General features: G+C 36.8%; 1 protein-coding gene across 1 annotated transcript in view; it reads right to left on the minus strand.

Annotated features, from left to right (window-relative positions):
* Nucleotides 1–202: 202 nt before the first annotated feature.
* Nucleotides 203–17,404, minus strand: part of mmel1 (membrane metallo-endopeptidase-like 1) — a 41,253-nt gene continuing 24,051 nt past the window's right edge. Inside the window, exons 13-24 of the mRNA XM_052101948.1 lie at nt 16,145–16,238; nt 15,475–15,603; nt 12,132–12,230; nt 11,609–11,692; nt 10,659–10,762; nt 10,498–10,556; nt 8,258–8,377; nt 7,890–8,023; nt 4,788–4,853; nt 4,573–4,668; nt 2,044–2,120; nt 203–1,892 (exon numbers count right to left, since the gene is read on the minus strand). Of these exons, the coding sequence (XP_051957908.1) occupies nt 1,793–1,892; nt 2,044–2,120; nt 4,573–4,668; nt 4,788–4,853; nt 7,890–8,023; nt 8,258–8,377; nt 10,498–10,556; nt 10,659–10,762; nt 11,609–11,692; nt 12,132–12,230; nt 15,475–15,603; nt 16,145–16,238 (1,162 nt within the window). The 3' untranslated portion in view covers nt 203–1,792. The remainder of the gene's footprint in view (nt 1,893–2,043; nt 2,121–4,572; nt 4,669–4,787; nt 4,854–7,889; nt 8,024–8,257; nt 8,378–10,497; nt 10,557–10,658; nt 10,763–11,608; nt 11,693–12,131; nt 12,231–15,474; nt 15,604–16,144; nt 16,239–17,404) is intronic.

A 17,404-nucleotide genomic window follows, 5' to 3' on the forward strand; every position in this document is an offset into this window, starting at 1 on the left:
TTGGTGCAAGCAACCTAGTCTAGATGGTTCATCAAGACTGGGTTCAAACTCATTGGCCATGGTCAACAGATTAAAGCCAAGAAGGTAATTAATACCTGTACAAATATATATATCCATATGCATTGTCACTGGCAGAAAACAGTGAAAAATAATAATCCCTAAAAAAAAAAAAAAAGAAAAAAAAAAAAAGAGCAGGCATTAGCAAAACATCTAGTCTATTATATATATATATATTATGAAATATTTGTGAACGTTACCAAAGAGGCCTACATAAGCACAAATATATGGCAATTAGCAATAACATATACAGTACGTTACGTTATTTTATGAACAAATCCATCAGGTGATAGCTGGCTTACATAGTTTCTACTTGGTGATACCCAATCAGGAGGTGGACAGGTCTAATACCCCTCAGTGTGTTAAATATCTTAATTATTTCTCTTTCAGCAACAACATTTCAATACATGTCTGATTCTAATCATTTAACATGCTAAACAAGATACAGTGAGACGTCAATAGTTAGCTGAGCAACAGAAATCATCCACAGCAGAGCAAAGATGTTATACAGCTTGTATATACAGTAACAATTATTACTGTATACAGTCTCGGTTCTTGGAGACCTGTTGTAACTATTTTGTTCCCGTATTGTGGGAACTTCATGATATTTTCTACTGGCATAACATTTGAAAGAGAAGTATTGAAAGGCAGCAATAAATTGGGTCTATGCACACAAAACACACACAGTTTGAAAGAATATTGTTTTAACAGTCGTAAGGTTGTCAGGTAATTGTTAGAGAAGCAAAAAAGGCCCGTTTATGTAACGTTAAGCCCTCGTATTACAGACTCTTGAGTGAAACGTAGCAAGCACATAAATATATTCAATTTTTGGAAAACAGTACTCAACAGGAACTGTCTATTTTGCTGATTTTCTCACTAAATGCTTAAAAAGCAAACAAATCTCATTCCATCATCAAAATATTTCAAGGTTGTTTATTGAAAAATGAAAGATGATGCCTTGACTGGGTTCTATTCAAACCGCAATCTATGTAGGCTTCCAAGCCTCCAGTTGCTGGCCGATTTTGGGATCTGACAAGCACATCAGATATTTTCTTGGCGAGCCGACAGAATCAAAAGCCAAATGAGGGACTTATCTGTTTACATAATCTGGAAAAAATAACCTTAATAAGCCTTGTCGTCACAATTCAACAATTTTGTACACATATTTTAATGCCAAAATGAATCCAATGTAAGAAGAAACCTGTAAACAAGACAAATTCTTGCAAAAATCAAGATTTTTCTTGTTTTCAAACAGGTTTTACGAACACTATCCCCATCTGAAATTGGCCAACCAAACACATAGTGCTGCCCCAAACTGACCTCATTGGTTGAGTCAGTGTTGCTGTGTCAGGCTAGTCGCGATACTCAAAAGCACTCATAAAGTGTTTTACAATTTTGGGGGAAATTAACCAACAAATGGCTTGCTTATACTGCAGTTATTCCTCCATATTTAGATGGGATATGAGAAAGTATTTTAATTTAAAAAAACACCACCCTCAATGTGCACATTCATTATGCCTGTAGTCGTTGGTTATATGTGCACTTTTGAAAGTTCACAGTATACATCTTTGTAGTCACACATGTACTGTAGGTGTCTAACACCTTGGATGCGTCTGTCACATGAGACAGGCAGCTTCCACTGCAGAATAATAGCATAACATATTATGATCCAAGCTCTTGTAATTGCTGCCTTATTAGTTAAATATACACAGCCTCAAGTTCTTCCTACGCAAGGTTACCACACTCTACATTTCTCCTCTGGGTTCATGGGAGTTCCTCGTTCACAGTGGAAAGCTTCGGAAAATGCTTCGAAGTTCTGGAGGGAACCAAGTACCCTGTGAAAAAAAAAAAAAACATAGGACTCTCACTATTTTATAAAAAAAAAATACCTTGTGATCCATAGGCAGTGAAACCAAAAACAATGTTTTAATTTTTTTTTAAGGCCACTTGTAACTTACTGTTTTTACTAACAGTGAAAGCACTTGCCTGTACTCCAATGGACTGTGAGGATCAGTTTTGATCGACTGTATGGCATATTCAGGGCGGCAGGCACCACACCAGACCTGTGGAAAGCATTCAGTTCTCTGACATTCAATAAAAATAAGCCATTGTACCTGAATAAACAGCATGGGGTGATAAACAATTTTTAGATGAGAGCTTTTTTTTTTTTACCCCCTTTTCTCCCAATTTGGAATGCCCAATTCCCACTACTTAGTAGGTCCTCGTGGTGGTGCAGTTACTCAACTCAATCCGGGTGGCGGTGGACAAGTCTCAGTTGCCTCCGCTTCTGAGACAGTCAATCCACGCATCTTATCACGAGGCTCGTTGTGCATGACACCGCGGAGACTCACAACATGTGGAGGCTCATGCTACACTCCGCGATCCACGCACAACTTACCAAGCACCCCATTGAGAGTGAGAACCACTAATCAAGACCACGAGGATGTTACTCTATGTGACTCTACCCTCCCTAGCAACCGGGCCAATTTGGTTGTTTAGGAGACCTGACTGGAGTCACTCACACCCTGGATTCGAACCAGGGGTGGTAGTCAGCGTCAATACTCGCCGAGCCACCCAGGCCCCCTAGATGAGAGCTTAATCGGAGGGAAAGTTATGTAACAGCTTATATGGAACATTAAATCAATTTAAAAAAGACATGGGACATTATTTCTCAACTAAAGCACATGAAGCATGTGAATTGTGCTTAAATGCACATAGCACATAGTTTTTTCCAGAGCATCCATTGGGGTTACAATTTACAGTGGGGTCCAAAGGTCTGAGATCACTAGTGAAAATGCTTCTCTTTTGTATTCTTCTTCTTTCAAATGTATACTATATTTTTCATTACAAATTACAGTATATCATTAGCATATATCATCAGCATAACAACCTGATGATCCATGTTATCCAGCATGATTTGAGAATGTTCCAAAAAGGATCTTGTGTGCTACAATGGAAGCAAGAAAATCTGAGCGTGTTTACAAAGGACTTAACATTGTTAAAGGGACAGTTCACCCAAAAATGAAAAATCTCTCATCATTTACTCACTCTAATGCCATTGCAGATGTGTATGACTTTTATCTTCTGCTGAACACAAACGAAGATTTTTAGAAGAAGATATCCATCCATACAATGCAAGTGAATGGAGTCTAAAACTTTAAAGCTCTAAAAAGCACATAAATGCAGCATAAATGTAACATCCAACTCCAGTGGTTTAATCCATGTCTTCTGATGCGATCTAATTGGTTTTGGGCGAGAACCGCTGAAAATGTTAAAATTATTTCACTGTACATCGTGACATCAGCAGTCTATATAACGATCACGTTTTCAAGCTCGATTACACTTCCTAATGCCATCTAGCACTCTGCCCATGCGTCAAGCACTAGAAAGTGTAATCAAGCTTGAAATCATGATCGTGCCTAGAGTCTACACTAGCAAGATTTATAGTAAAAAAGGAGTTAAATTTTGTCTGTTCTCACCCAAAACTGATCAGAATGCTTTAAAAATTTTGGATTAAACCACTGGAGTTTTATGGCTTACTTTTATGCTGCATTTATGTGCTTTTTTTGAGCTTCAAAGTTTTGGACACCATTCACTTGCATTGTACAGAGCTGAGATATTCTTCTGAAAATCTTTGTTCGTGTTCAGCAGAAGAAAGAAAGTTATAGACATCTGAGATGGCATGAGGGTGAGTAAATTATGACAGAATTTAAATTTTTGGGTGAACTGTTTAAATGTTACAAATTTAACATCATACATTTTATTGTGTTTACAGTTTTAAAATCCTAAAACTTAATTTCCAGGATTAAATGGAAAAAATCCCTGATTTTCAGCGTGGTCTCAGACTTTTGGACTACCAATCGACCGATATCGGATTTTTGCCGGTAAAGAAGGTGGTTAAAATATTATCTAAGTCGGTGACAGCCGTAGACATAGAGGCATCAAGAGTCTAAACTAAATGAAATCCCACATTGTGCAACTAAAATTCAAATGATAATCAGAAAAAAATGGAGGGTCTTTTAATTATAAACAAACTCATAATACCCCTGGGACTCTTATTTTGCAATTATTTGCTCCCACCAGCTCACACAAACACTTAAGGGAAACTACACATGAAAAAAACTAATGGCAAGCTATTGTATGACAAATAGTTCCAAAAGTAGATATCCGTGCTGATTAATTGGTTAACCTCTATTTTGGACCCCACTGTACAGGCAAACATTTTTTTTCTTTATTTTATTATAAAAATTTGGAGACATCTCTTGAAATGAGCAAAAAAAGTCAATTTTCTAACCACTAATCCCATTAGACACTGCCATTCAATCATCAAATTCAGGCTTTAATGAGATATTATAAAGTCATAGTCATTTTTGGCAAAGGTTTAGCAGCACCTGTACCTTTTAACTATGTTTAATTTGATGGTGTCTTTGCGAGACTGGCCAGAATCACCTTGCATTGACATCAAGGTGAAATCATGCAGGGGTCTTAAAGTGTGTCTAATTCTTTGTGACATACCTGGGCAAAGTTCAGAAAAAACAGCTGTTTATGATTCATGTCCAGTCCGGGCAGACGGTACTCTTCACCCTCTCTCTGCACCCACTTCATATATGCCTAATTTCATGCACAAAAACAGACATAAACATAGTAACTAAAGACAAAATGTGCATGATGTCCACCAAATAGTAGATAACTTTACATGTTTGGATTTAACTGGAGTCAATGATTCGAACCTTATACGCTTGACGAACTCCACCGTTGTCAGCAATATTCTCTCCTAATGTTGTGATGCCACTGACCTATGATGACATCAAATTTAAAAACTATAAGTGGCATTTTCCAATAATACCATACAAATTGGTGCCCCTTTACTTTTTTGTAAATGTACATTTATATATAAATTTGTCTTCAAATCTGGTTTGAACTTCTAAGTTACAATAATGAACAAACACAATCTGTTTGAACAAATAACACACTAATTATTTTATTGTTCTTGTACATATTGAATGCATCATTCAAACATTAACAGTGTAGGTTGGAAAAAGTATGAAAACCTGTACAGCCATGGCCAAAATTATTGGCAGCAAGTTTTCTGCTTCAGTTGTTGTGGTGTTGATTCACATTGTTCCTAGATTATTTTGCAGAGTGATCAGATGCATTTTAAATAATTGCAAAAAGCTTAATTTGCCAAAAAAATGAACTTTATCACAAGAAACCCAAACCTGTTTGCTATAAAAGGAGGGAAGAAGTGCTTCCAATCATTGTGTTCTTGTTCGCAATGGTTACTTCTAAAGAAAGATGTGCAGCAATCATCACTTTGCATTAAAATGGCCTCACATGCAAGGAAATTGCTGCAAAGAATATTGCACCTGAAATAATCATTTACAGGATCATCAAGAACTTCAAGGAGAGAGTTTCAACTGCAGTGAAGAAGGCTTCAGGACGTCCCAGTGTGTCAAGCAAGTGCCAGGACTATCTCCTCCTGAGGAGTCAGTTATGGAATCGTGTCACCACCAGTGCAGAGCTTGCTCAATATTGGCAGCAGGTTGGTGTGAGTGCATCTGCACGCACAGTGAGGCGAAGAATTTTGGACAATGGCCTGGTGTCAAGAAGGGAAGCAAAGAAGCCACTTCTCTCCAAGAAAAACATCAAGGACAGACTGAAATTCTGCAGGAAGTACAAGGATTGGACAGCAGAAAACTGGTGCAAAGTTATTTTCTCTGATGAAACCACCTTCCGACTGTTTGGGACATCTGGAAAATCGATAGTCCGGAGAAGAAAAGGTGAAAACTACCATGAGTCCTGTGTCATGCCAACAGTGAAGCATCCTGAGACCATCCATGTGTGGGGTTACTTTTCATCCAAGGGAGTGGGTCCTCTCACAATTATGCCCCAAAACACTGCCATGAATAAAGATTGGTATCAAGATGTCCTGCAAGTCCTGCAAGAGCAAAATCGGTGATGGTCTGTGCATTTTCCAGCATGATGGAGCACCATGTCACAAGGCAAGAGTGATAATGAAGTGGCTCGGAGATCTTCACATTTAAATTTTGGATCCGTGGCCTGGCAAATCCCTGGATCTTAATCCCATAGAGAACCTGTGGTCTATCCTCAAAAGGCGAGTGGACAAGCAGAAGCCCACAAATTGTGATCAAATGCGAGCACTAATAAGGCAAGAATGGATCGCCATCAGTCAGGATTTGGCCCAGAAGCTGATATCCAGCATGCCAGAGCGAATTGCAAAGGTTATGAAGAACAAGGGTCAACACTGTAAATATTGACTTGTTGCATATATTGAATGTTTTGGCAATAAAAGCCTTTAAAACTCATTAAATACTTATTGTTTTCCAGTATAACATAGAAACATTTGACAAAACAATCTACAAATACTGAAACAGCAAACTTTGCAAAACAAAAACTTTGTCACTGCCAATGCTTTTGGCCACGGCTGTAGGCGAATGACATCAACAAATGCTAATTAGAGTCAGAATTTGGCAAACCTGGCATCCAACTGATGAAACAAGATCGGAGGTGTGGGTTAGGACTACTTTCACTCATAAAAAGCACTCAAACATTTTGCAAGAAGCATCTGCTGATGTGGACCATGCCTCACAAAAAAGAGATCTCAGAAGACCTACAATCAAGAATTGTTGTTTTCCAAGAAGCTGGAAGGGGTTAAAAAAATGTTATAAAACAGATATTCATCTGTCCACAGTTAGACAAACTGTCTGTAAATGGAGATGATTTAGTACTGTGGCTGCTCTCCCTAAAAGTGGCCATCTAGCCAAGATGACTCAAAGGGCACACCGCAGAATGCTCAATGAGGTAAAAAAGTACCCCTAGAGTGACAGCTAAAGATTTTAAGGAATAATTTGAACTGGTTAAAATCTCTGTTCATGAGTCTACTATACAGAAAACATTAAACAAGCATGGTGTCCATGGCAGGACACCATGAAGGAAGCCGCTGCTTTACAACAAAAACATTGCTGCGCACCTGAAGTTTCCCAAAGACCACCTTGACACTCCAAAATGGGGAAATGTTTTGTTGACTGAAGAAACTAAAGTTGAATTGTTTGGAAAGAACACACATGAAAACATCATCCCTACGATGAAATACAGTGGAGGGAGCATCATAATTTGGGGCTGCTTTGAGGCCTGGACTGCCTGCCATCATCAAGGGAAAGATTAAATCCAAAGCTTTTCAAGATATATACAGGAGAATGCCAGGATGGCTGTGCACCAGCTGAAGCTCAGTAGAAGTTAAGTGATGCAGCAGAACAATGACCCTAAACATCTACTTAAATCCACAACAAAATGACTTCAAAAAAAAGAAAATCCACCTTTTGGAGTGACCCAGCCACAGTCCAGACCTTAACCCAATAGAGATGCTGTGGAGTGACCTCAAGAGAGCCGTTTACACCAGACGTCCTATGAATATGTCTGAACTGAAGCAGTTCAGTAAGGAAGAATAGTCCAAAATTCCTTGTGCAGGTTTTATCCGCAGCTACCGGAAAAGCTTGGTTGAAGATATTAACCATGTAAGTAATTACTACAAAACCAATATTTGGTGCAAAACTAGCTAGTCCCATAAAATTGGATTTTAATTTGAGTTTAAGCCATATTTTATACCATAATCATGAAAACACCAATAATTAGATTGAACCAAGAGCAATTATCTACTACAAGATGTAGATTGATATAGGCCTTAGTAGATTGATTTCTGGAAAACATGTTTTCAACATTATAATCTAGAAGGATTATTTTTCTGTTTGCTAAACACACTCATGTTGAAATAAGATCTACACTGTTTCATACGCAGATTTCCATCAACTTACATTTTGGCTTCCTGCAAGTTTCCAGCTAAATTTGCCGTACTGCTCCACCATGCATTTAGATTGATCTTCAAAGTGCTCGGCAGAATAGTTGCTCCACCAATTGTACATGTTCCCATCCTTGTCGAAATTCCGGCCTGCGAATACAAATATTGAATTTTTGCAGAACAGGCTCATATTTTAAACAGACAAGCATTGTGGTTGCTCTTTTGTGTGCCGTTTTTGGTCCAATGGAGGACAATTTATCTGTGATTTGTAAAATCCCTCCTTTGGCACAGATTACTAAATCACACATAAACGTAACCTGAATTGTTTATTTATCTACAACTAACTGATAATTGGTACAATCCAACAGACGAAATGTGTATTACCATGGTCATCAAATCCATGAGTGATTTCATGTCCTATCACCATCCCAATTCCACCAAAGTTTAGCGCCTGCAGCTGTTTCTCACTGAAGAACGGAGGCTGTAGGATCCCAGCAGGAAATACTAAATGAAAGATATGTAGAAAAGGGTGAAATTCAGCATGATGCAGAGTGATTGACTCTGAAAAGGTTTTGAGATGTCAGGGAAGAATACAGCTGTCCCAGGGGTTGATTTATATTAATACTAATAGATTTCAACTATTTTTATATACATTACTTTTTGTTATATGAAGGTCACATTTAACTGTATTTTAGCCATGTATTGTTTACAATGTCTGATTCTTTTGTTTTACCCTTGTCCCAGACTTTAAATCTAAAAATATGAAAATCATTCAAATAAATTAATTCTCACTTTCTTCTTTTTTTTTTTTAAGTATGATAATCTAAACAGAGTGAAATAAAGCATTTCAATACGTGGGTTTTTCTTCAACTTCAGGTACTTTTAACACTGTTGACTTCTATAAAGTAAAGTTTTGTTAAAAACAATATTCAATCTCTCAACAGTGTATGCACATGCATCAAAAAGTCATAAAAATTCCCATCAAAGTGTGATTTCAAATTCTGTCTTGTGTTTAATAGAATTTTGTGGTGGAACCAATATTTGTAATGTTTTTTAAATAAAATAGTAGCATTTCTTGTCTTGCAAAGTCTTATTTCATAGCTAATATTTCATGTATCCCAAATACACACACCTAGATATATATATATATTTCTTTTTTTTTTTTTTTTTCAGTTTTATTGGATATGACACCCAATAAAATATTTTGCTCACAAGTGATATTTACCTTATTTTTCTTTGTTTTCTTCAAACTTCACTTGTCTCATATTTCATCTGAAGCTTACTCTTCACTGACACTTTTGTCCTCTTGCTTAACAAGTACACAAACTTTTTAAAACAACTCTTTCATTAGGGGCAAAATGGTTTGGTGTGGTAATAATGACGTACAACTGTAGGACAGTCGTTCATAGTTTTATATAGATAGTCTTGGTCTTGGACAAGGCTAAAACAGTCAAATCTATAAATAAAAAGCATTTGAAAAGCACCAAAAATTTAAAAAATGTAATTGTAAAACATTTCCAATTTAGTTTTAATGCTAATTTTAGACCTTCATATGACAAAAAGTAAAATGTTGAAATCTCAAAAGCTAAAAAACTGTCTTAAGATGAAGCAACACTCTTGTGTTGGGTGAAAATTATTTATAAATAACATATTTTCCACAATACTGTCACTCATTATCATCATTTCCACCACAACTAACCATTTTGCCACAAATAATTGTTTGTTTTCCAATAGTAAGTGTAATGTTTTACTGTGTGTAAAATATTTTACTGTGTGTCACTTCCAATAATTTGTTTTTCAACTTTTGAAGTGGGAAATGTGTTAAAATATTACCCAGACTTTATGAAAATCCATAATAATATATAAATTATTACAGGTTAAAACTGAAAATCCAAACAAAGAGTGAAATAAAACATTTCAATATGTATTGTGTCAAAATTATTCATTAATTACACAATTTATCCCCAAAAAATGTCAGAATGTCATGTCCTGAGATACATGAATATCCACTGTTGGACACTGCTACTAAACAATTCAACTAGTGAGAGGAATGCATTTTCTGAAAGTGCTCATAGTTTAAGAAATAATGTGATGTAAACTGGAAAGTAAAACCCGAAATGACATCGCGCCACCATATGCAGCTGCCTCTCTTGTCTCTGAAATAGCAATTCAGCTTCAAGTGTTTCCCAGATTGTCCGGGAACATTAAAATGTGCAATCTAAGAGTAATTACATGGACATTTTTCCCGCTGAAAATCTGCATAATCACTCGGCTTTTATAATCTTATGTATTAGCACAGGCTGAATAGCGAGCGTTCAACGCCTGCAGCACATCTCTGGAAGGACAAGCTCTGTGGGCACTGGAGCTTGAAACTAGCTTTGTTTTATCTATAAGGAAAAAGCACTACATGTATTAGAGCCATAATGGCAATGGGCTGAGAAAGCATTTAGACGGAGAGCTCTTAACAGCAAAATATTACCAGAAAGAAAATTGTTTGAGTCTTTTTGAGTTTGTGGTCATGGTCTTCCCTGCTTAAAAGACATGCTTAGGCCAGCATGTATTTCCATGCAATATATACATTTATAAAATGTAATTATATCTATACAGTATAGTTGTGAACTCACCAATCTGATTTCTGTTGTGGGAGTAGAATGCGTTGACCACTGCGGCACCAATAATCCACCTAAAAACAGAGAAACACAAGAAAAACACCAACAAATTAAGAGAGAAAATAACATAAAAAAAAGCAAATGTTGTATCTTGCTTTTATTTGTCGGTTTCGTACATATCAGGGTCGACGGGATCCCTCAGCTTTTTGTGAACTTTCTGGGCTGATGTTGCTAAATTTTCCAGAATATTTTCAAAGTAGTCATCCTCACTGAAGTTAAGCTGTGTGAAGAGAGAGAGAGAGAGAGAGAGAGAGAGAGAGAGAGAGTAACAATGTAACATTCAAAGTAATATTAAAACTTATCATAATAAAGGCTTTATTGCTTTTTTAAGGAATAGTTCACCCAAAAATGAAAAATTTACATTTTGCATTTGGCAGACACTTTTATCCAAAGAGACTTACGGTACACTTATTACCGGGACAATCCCCCCGGAGCAACCTGGAGTTACTGTAAGTGCCTTGCTCAAGGACACAATGGTGGTGGCTGTGGGGGTCGAACCGGCAACCCTCTGCTTACCAGTTCTTTGCTTTAGCCCACTACACCACCACCACTCTAACACAAAAAATCTGTCATAATTGACTCACCCTCATGCCATCCCAGATGCGTATGACTTTCTTGCATAAAAGTAATCCATACAATGCCAGTGATTAAATCCATATCTTCTGAAGCGATACGATTACATAGGGTGAGAAACAGGTCAATATTTAAATCCTTTTTTACTATAAATCTCCACTTTCACTTTCTTTTTAGAGATTGTGAAAGAAAGTGAAAGTGGAGATTTAAGGTAAAAAAGGGTTTAAATATTAAAAAGTTTCTCACCCACACCTATCATATCACTTATGAAAACATGGATTTACCACTGAGTCACTTGCATTGTATGGACCTACAGAGCAGAAATATTCTTCTAAAAATCTTTGTTTCATTTTTGTTCAGCAGAAAAAAAGTCATACACATCTGGGATTGTATAGCGGTGTGTAAATGATGAGAGAATATAAATTTTGGGGTGAACTATCCCTTTAATTTGAGTTTGGATTGTTGGATTCCGTAACTGTGCCAGTTTCCATACATGAATGTATTCCTCATCCAGTTTCTTATTCTCCTCCTCAAGGATGTGGTCAGGATAACCAATCTGTTCTGATATTGCCATAGCCTGAAACATCAACACAGTCCTTCAATTAGCTCTTTTTCTTAAACATGATTGGATGAATTTGCTCATGTGGGTTACTGAAAATGTTCCTTTGACTCATTTGTGGGACATTATGTAATTTACCAGTGCAGTTCCTTAAAGTAAAGCATTTATCCACTCAAAAGCATGTGTTAAAGTATTTTTAACATGGTAAACCTGATTTGCATAATTCTTTTTTATGTAAAAATTATTTCTTAATATGCAGTCAACTACTAACTAATTAAGCCATTTATTGGTTCATTTCACCTAAAAAAGTTACAATGCGTCTCTGATCAAAACACAAAACACACAGCAAACATTTTGGGCGGGACTATCTGTTTGTACAACCAATGGCAGATAGTGGGAGTTTTTATAAAATAACAGTGATTATTTTTCAAATTTGTGTGGTGACTGCCACCATCACCTTCTCTCTGGCTTTTTCCTTGGACTGTTCATCCATCCAGGTTAACTCTTCCAGCGTCTCTATGTAAGCCTCTTGAATCTGTCTAATCAGATTACCCACCTGAAAAACAGTAGAGAGACACATTTAAAGTGAATAAGACCATTTAAATGCACCAAAAAACTAAACAAAACAGCCATTTGAAATGACTATTCAGTGTAGCCTTTATCATATCAATATCTCTAAGGTCAGTTAATACACTGCTGTGGTGTAATGGTTAAAGATCATGATTAAAATGTTGCATCTTCTAACCTAACAAGAAGTGAGCCATTAGCCACCACAATCATTCCCTTGACCAAAGCAATAGAGTGTAACAGTGCCCGCCCACTTTTTCAGCCATCTTGGTTCCGGTAGTATTTTTCCCCCATTCACCTTTTCCAATGGGATTTCACAAAATCCTTCATAAACGAGTTCAAAGCCAGCTTTGAGGTGAATCACAACATTACAAACTTTGATTTGAAGCAAAACAAGTATTTAAAAGATGTCACTAAAAGACAAAAGGTACATAATGTCTTATGTCTTAACGTCCCATGAAGCATTTCAAATGACATAAACTAACTAAAAACTATGGAAAAATATCAAGTATAGGAACAATATATTTGAATTTTATTGAAAATTATTCACATATATGCAAGTATACAAGTAGTTTGTGAGTTTAGGGATACTGACTCGATTCCAACATTTACAGTGCATCGTGGGCGGTCTTTTGCCGTGATTCTCTGATTTGTGGATTTTCCCCCTCAGGATCATGGGTAGTGCAGTTCTTCTGCAGAACCTCCCTTTAAAGTGAAGTTAAAATAACACAGACTGATGGGTGTACCATCGATTAGCAACCTTGGAGCTCACGGTAGGTCTTTCTTTAAAGGTTTATAAATTATTGTTAAAAATCAATTCACCTATGGAGAAAATAAATAGGATTTTTCCAGAACCAGGCTGTTGCACCCTATTGACCCTGTAAGTTTACTAAGAGTCACTTTGGATAAAAGCGTCTATTTAATGATGAATTCTTTAGGAAGATTTATTCTATATTCACTGAATGCACCGGCACGCCAAACCATCATGGAAACAGTCTAAACATTCCTTGTTTATGGAAGGCAAAATTATCTTTTAAGGTTTCCAGCATTTATCACATTACAGAGCTCTATAATCAAATTTTTACTAGTAAAAAATGTTAATTTCAGTGCTCTACAATTGAATACTGGCTTGTCATGATTCCATTGACTCCCATTCAGTTTTATTACAGAGCTCTACAACTGAATTTTTACTAGTAATAATTCCAATTAGAGAGCTCTATTATTGCATTTTTATAACATAAAAAATTGAATAAAACAAAATTACAGAGCTCTACAATTGAATATTTACAAGTACAAATCCCAAATATAGCTGCAAGCAGCAATCAACGGGCCCAAGCACATTGGGCTCATTTCCTCCTGGCGGCTTTAGTAAAACAATGCATACAAATTTGGAAGTTATTTGCGTAAATGTAAATAGATTTTTTTGAAATCTGAAAAGACTGTTGTAAGAGCCACACTTCCTGCTGCCTGTTGGTGGCACTACGACTGTGACCCACAGTAGATACATCAATGTGATCAGCCCTCAAGGCCAAACATATGGGTCAATTCTTTCTTCCTATTTTTTTGTTAATATATCACATCGCCATGGAGACACCATTTGAGACATCAAAAATCTGTTAACTATTCAGCATCTTCAATGTTATGGCATGACGTTGCCTAAGTTTGGTGTCAGTCAGATTAATTCCCTATGAGGAGTATTTCAAATTCCAGAGCCATTCCATTTTCAAACAATCCAAAATGGCTGACTTCCTGTTGAGCTAATGTCTGTGGTGTGAAAGTTGTCCGGCTTGATGAGATCTATATACAGTATGTACAAATTTGGTGACTGTAGCTGAAACGGGTTGTGCTACAGAGTCTCAGCCCTTAGCCCAGCCCTAATGGCCGACGATTCTGATGTGTGTGCAAAAGATAAAAAAAAATTCAAGCATGCCAAGTACCTCAAAAACATAAAATGAATAATAGTGTTTAATGCATTGCTATGGCAACAGTAGTTAAGATATCAAAAATCCCTTCATAATTTTAAATCTGTACTGTCTTGACATTATTATTAAAAAAATGTAAGCAGTTCAGATAAAAATAAGAGTGCTATTTCAAAGTCTGTAAAAAGTTCCACATTTCCTGCTGCCAGTTGATGGCGCTATGATTGTGCACAAAAATAGTCATATCCATGTGATAAGCCCCCAATACCAAACATCTCAATTAATAATTAATAAATCTAAATTTTTATCTATATCGCACAATGCACGCCGAAGATGTTAGCACTTCCTCTTTTTCATTTTTCGCCATTCATTTATCGCCTCGCCATGGCAACACTGTTTGAAATATCAAAAATCTGTTCGCAATTTAGCATTTTCAATGTCTTGGCATGATGTTGCCCATATTGATGTTGCCCATAAATCTCCTAGGAAGAGTATTTCAAATTCCAGAACATGCGTTTTTCAAACAATGCAACATGGCAGACTTCCTTTTGGGCAGAGCCTATGACTATGAGGGTGAAAGTTGCCCAGCTTGATGAGATCTATGTGTGTACAAGACTGTAGGTGAAAAGAAACATGCTACAGAGCCTCCCAAAAATCCAGTTTTCAAGGGGCCGGCAGAGAGCCCCGCCCTTGACCCCCCATGTGAACTTTTGCAAAGCTCTAATGGCTGACAATTCTGATGTGTGTGCATATTTACAGGAGTTTTTGAGCATGTTAAGGGACCCAAAATCCCCTGAAACCTTAAAAAGAAGCATGTTAGCAGTAATACTTAGGGAAACTAACTAACAGTACTTGGGCACTAATTACAGAGCTCTATAATTGCATTTTTAACAGTACAAATCCCAATTACAGAGCTCTACAATTGAATATGTATGTGCCATTTTTCCATTTACTTCACTCATTTTTAATTACAGAGCTCTACAATTGAATATTTACCAGTAAAAATCCCAATTAGAGAGCTCTACAATTGAAAATTTACTAGTAGAAAATCACTTTAAAAATACTTTTAATTGCAGAGCTCCATTCTTACTAGTAAGAATGTAATTGAGGAGCTTTTCTACAATAGTAGAAAATCTATTGTTGAGCTCTCTAATTGAAATATTATAGTAAAAATGCAATTATATTGAATAATGCTGGGAGCATTCAAATAACATTAAGCATCTAAATTGGCTACATGTTAAACAGCTAATTATTGATTACGTAAAGCATTGAAGGAGGCGTTGAAGAAGGCTGGACTGTTGCTTTTGGTCTCACCATGCGTTTGCTGTTTCCAGAAAATGTTTCCCGTACATACAGAGCCCCAACTGCATTTTCCATGTTGCCCTGAACGTAACGTACACAATCTCTCCATCTCGCCTCCTCTACTGTAGTGCCATGCAAAGCCTGAGAGAACACACACAGCACAATGTTATCACCAACAGTGTTCGGTGTAGATCTTGAACATTTGTCCTGTTTATTATTCATCATTTTTGAATGATTGTGTAATTCAAAGTGCATCATGGAAGTGGGCGGTCTTTTGATGTGATTCTCTGATTGGTGGATTTTCCCCCTCAGGATCATGGGTAGTGCAGTTCTTAAGCAGGAATTCCATTGATTAACAAACTTGGAGCTCACAGTAGGTCTTTCTTTAAAAGTTGATATATTGATTTTAACAATAATTTGAGTTCAAGTTTGGACTGCGAGAGTCAAGTTTATATTAAATTTAATTTTAGATTCTGTGGGGGATCCAGCTTCCATTTGTCACCCTAAATTTGAAATATTTTCAGAACTATCAACCTCGCTTTAGAATGAAATGGCCTAAAACAGTATATTTCTGATCCACTATATCTACAAACTCTGAATGCAGTTTTAAAGGCACTAAAAATAGTCAGAGATAAATGCCATCTGAGCCCTCCTCTGTTTGTCTTTGTACAGTGCGACTGACCTTTCTGTAGTGCGCTCTCACATCTTTGAAGCGACGGCTCAGACTGCTCACCCGCTCCATGATGAGCATCCAGGACAGATAGTTCTGCAGAGTCCTGTGGAGATCACATGATTAGAGATTATTTAATTTGATACATCAAGACAGAGCAATGCATTTTATTTTTGAATCTTGGAAAATATGGGTTTGTTGTGGAGCATTGCACTGTACTTGCTGGGTACTTGTTGTACTTCAGTGTTGGGTAGATTACGTTTGAAATGTAAACCAATCTAACCTGTGTAATCTAACCTGATTACATTTGGATTACTTACTGCATGTTTTGATGAAACCAACCCCTCTTCGAAAGTCAATACTGTTAGGTAAAGTAATAGTAATCCACAATCAATAAAAGGTAGCTACTCTGATTATGCACATTTAAAAAGGTAATGTAATCCAGTTAGTGTAATCTGGTTACATAATTCAGATTACATGCAGTCCATTACTACCTAGCACTGTCTATATTGTATGGTACTGTAACACTGTCGTTTTATTTAAGTCAAGTCTATTTGCTTTTAGCGAAGAAAAAATATTTTAATATTGCGTTTGTTTTGTATACACAACGAAGACATTAAATGGAGAGAAAATGGAGAACTTTGCTTATGTCTCATGCCTTTTGGAGGGGTTTTGAGAAAAATACTTTTAAAGAGTTCCAGAAAAGATCTAAACAATGTCTCTAAACAAGAGCCAGACTGATCTGCTCTGACTGCAAGAGAAAAAATTAAACTTGGCAGAGGTTTAATGATCATCATTTCTAATCATATTAATTATGTTATTAACCAGGGACCTAGGTAGCTCAGTAAGTAAAGACGCTGACTACCACATCTTGAGTCGCAAGTTTGGATCCAGGGTGACTCCAGTCAGGCTTCCCAAGCAAACAATTTGCCTGGTTGTTAGTGTGGGTAGGGTCACATGGGGTAACCTCCTCGTGGTCGCTATAATGCAGAGGGGTTACCAGGATATCATGTTTGGGGGGGCAACATAAACAATTGAAAAAATCGGTGCAAAATTAAGCTACACTACACACAATCCGTTTTAGTGCATATCTTTTTCTAATCCAGGAACCCAGAGATAGGCACAGGGCCCCTATTAGACTATAGGGCTTAAACTGGATTTTTGTTGTGTCAGACCTCACTCATCTGCTAGCGATGGAAAAATATGCACAAAACAATCCACTTTTAAATTGTAATTTATCATTAGATGCAGAGGCGTTTCCAGCATTGAAGG

The sequence above is a fragment of the Xyrauchen texanus genome, chromosome 32 (assembly GCF_025860055.1).
Source record: "Xyrauchen texanus isolate HMW12.3.18 chromosome 32, RBS_HiC_50CHRs, whole genome shotgun sequence".
In the NCBI taxonomy this organism is placed as follows: domain Eukaryota; kingdom Metazoa; phylum Chordata; class Actinopteri; order Cypriniformes; family Catostomidae; genus Xyrauchen; species Xyrauchen texanus.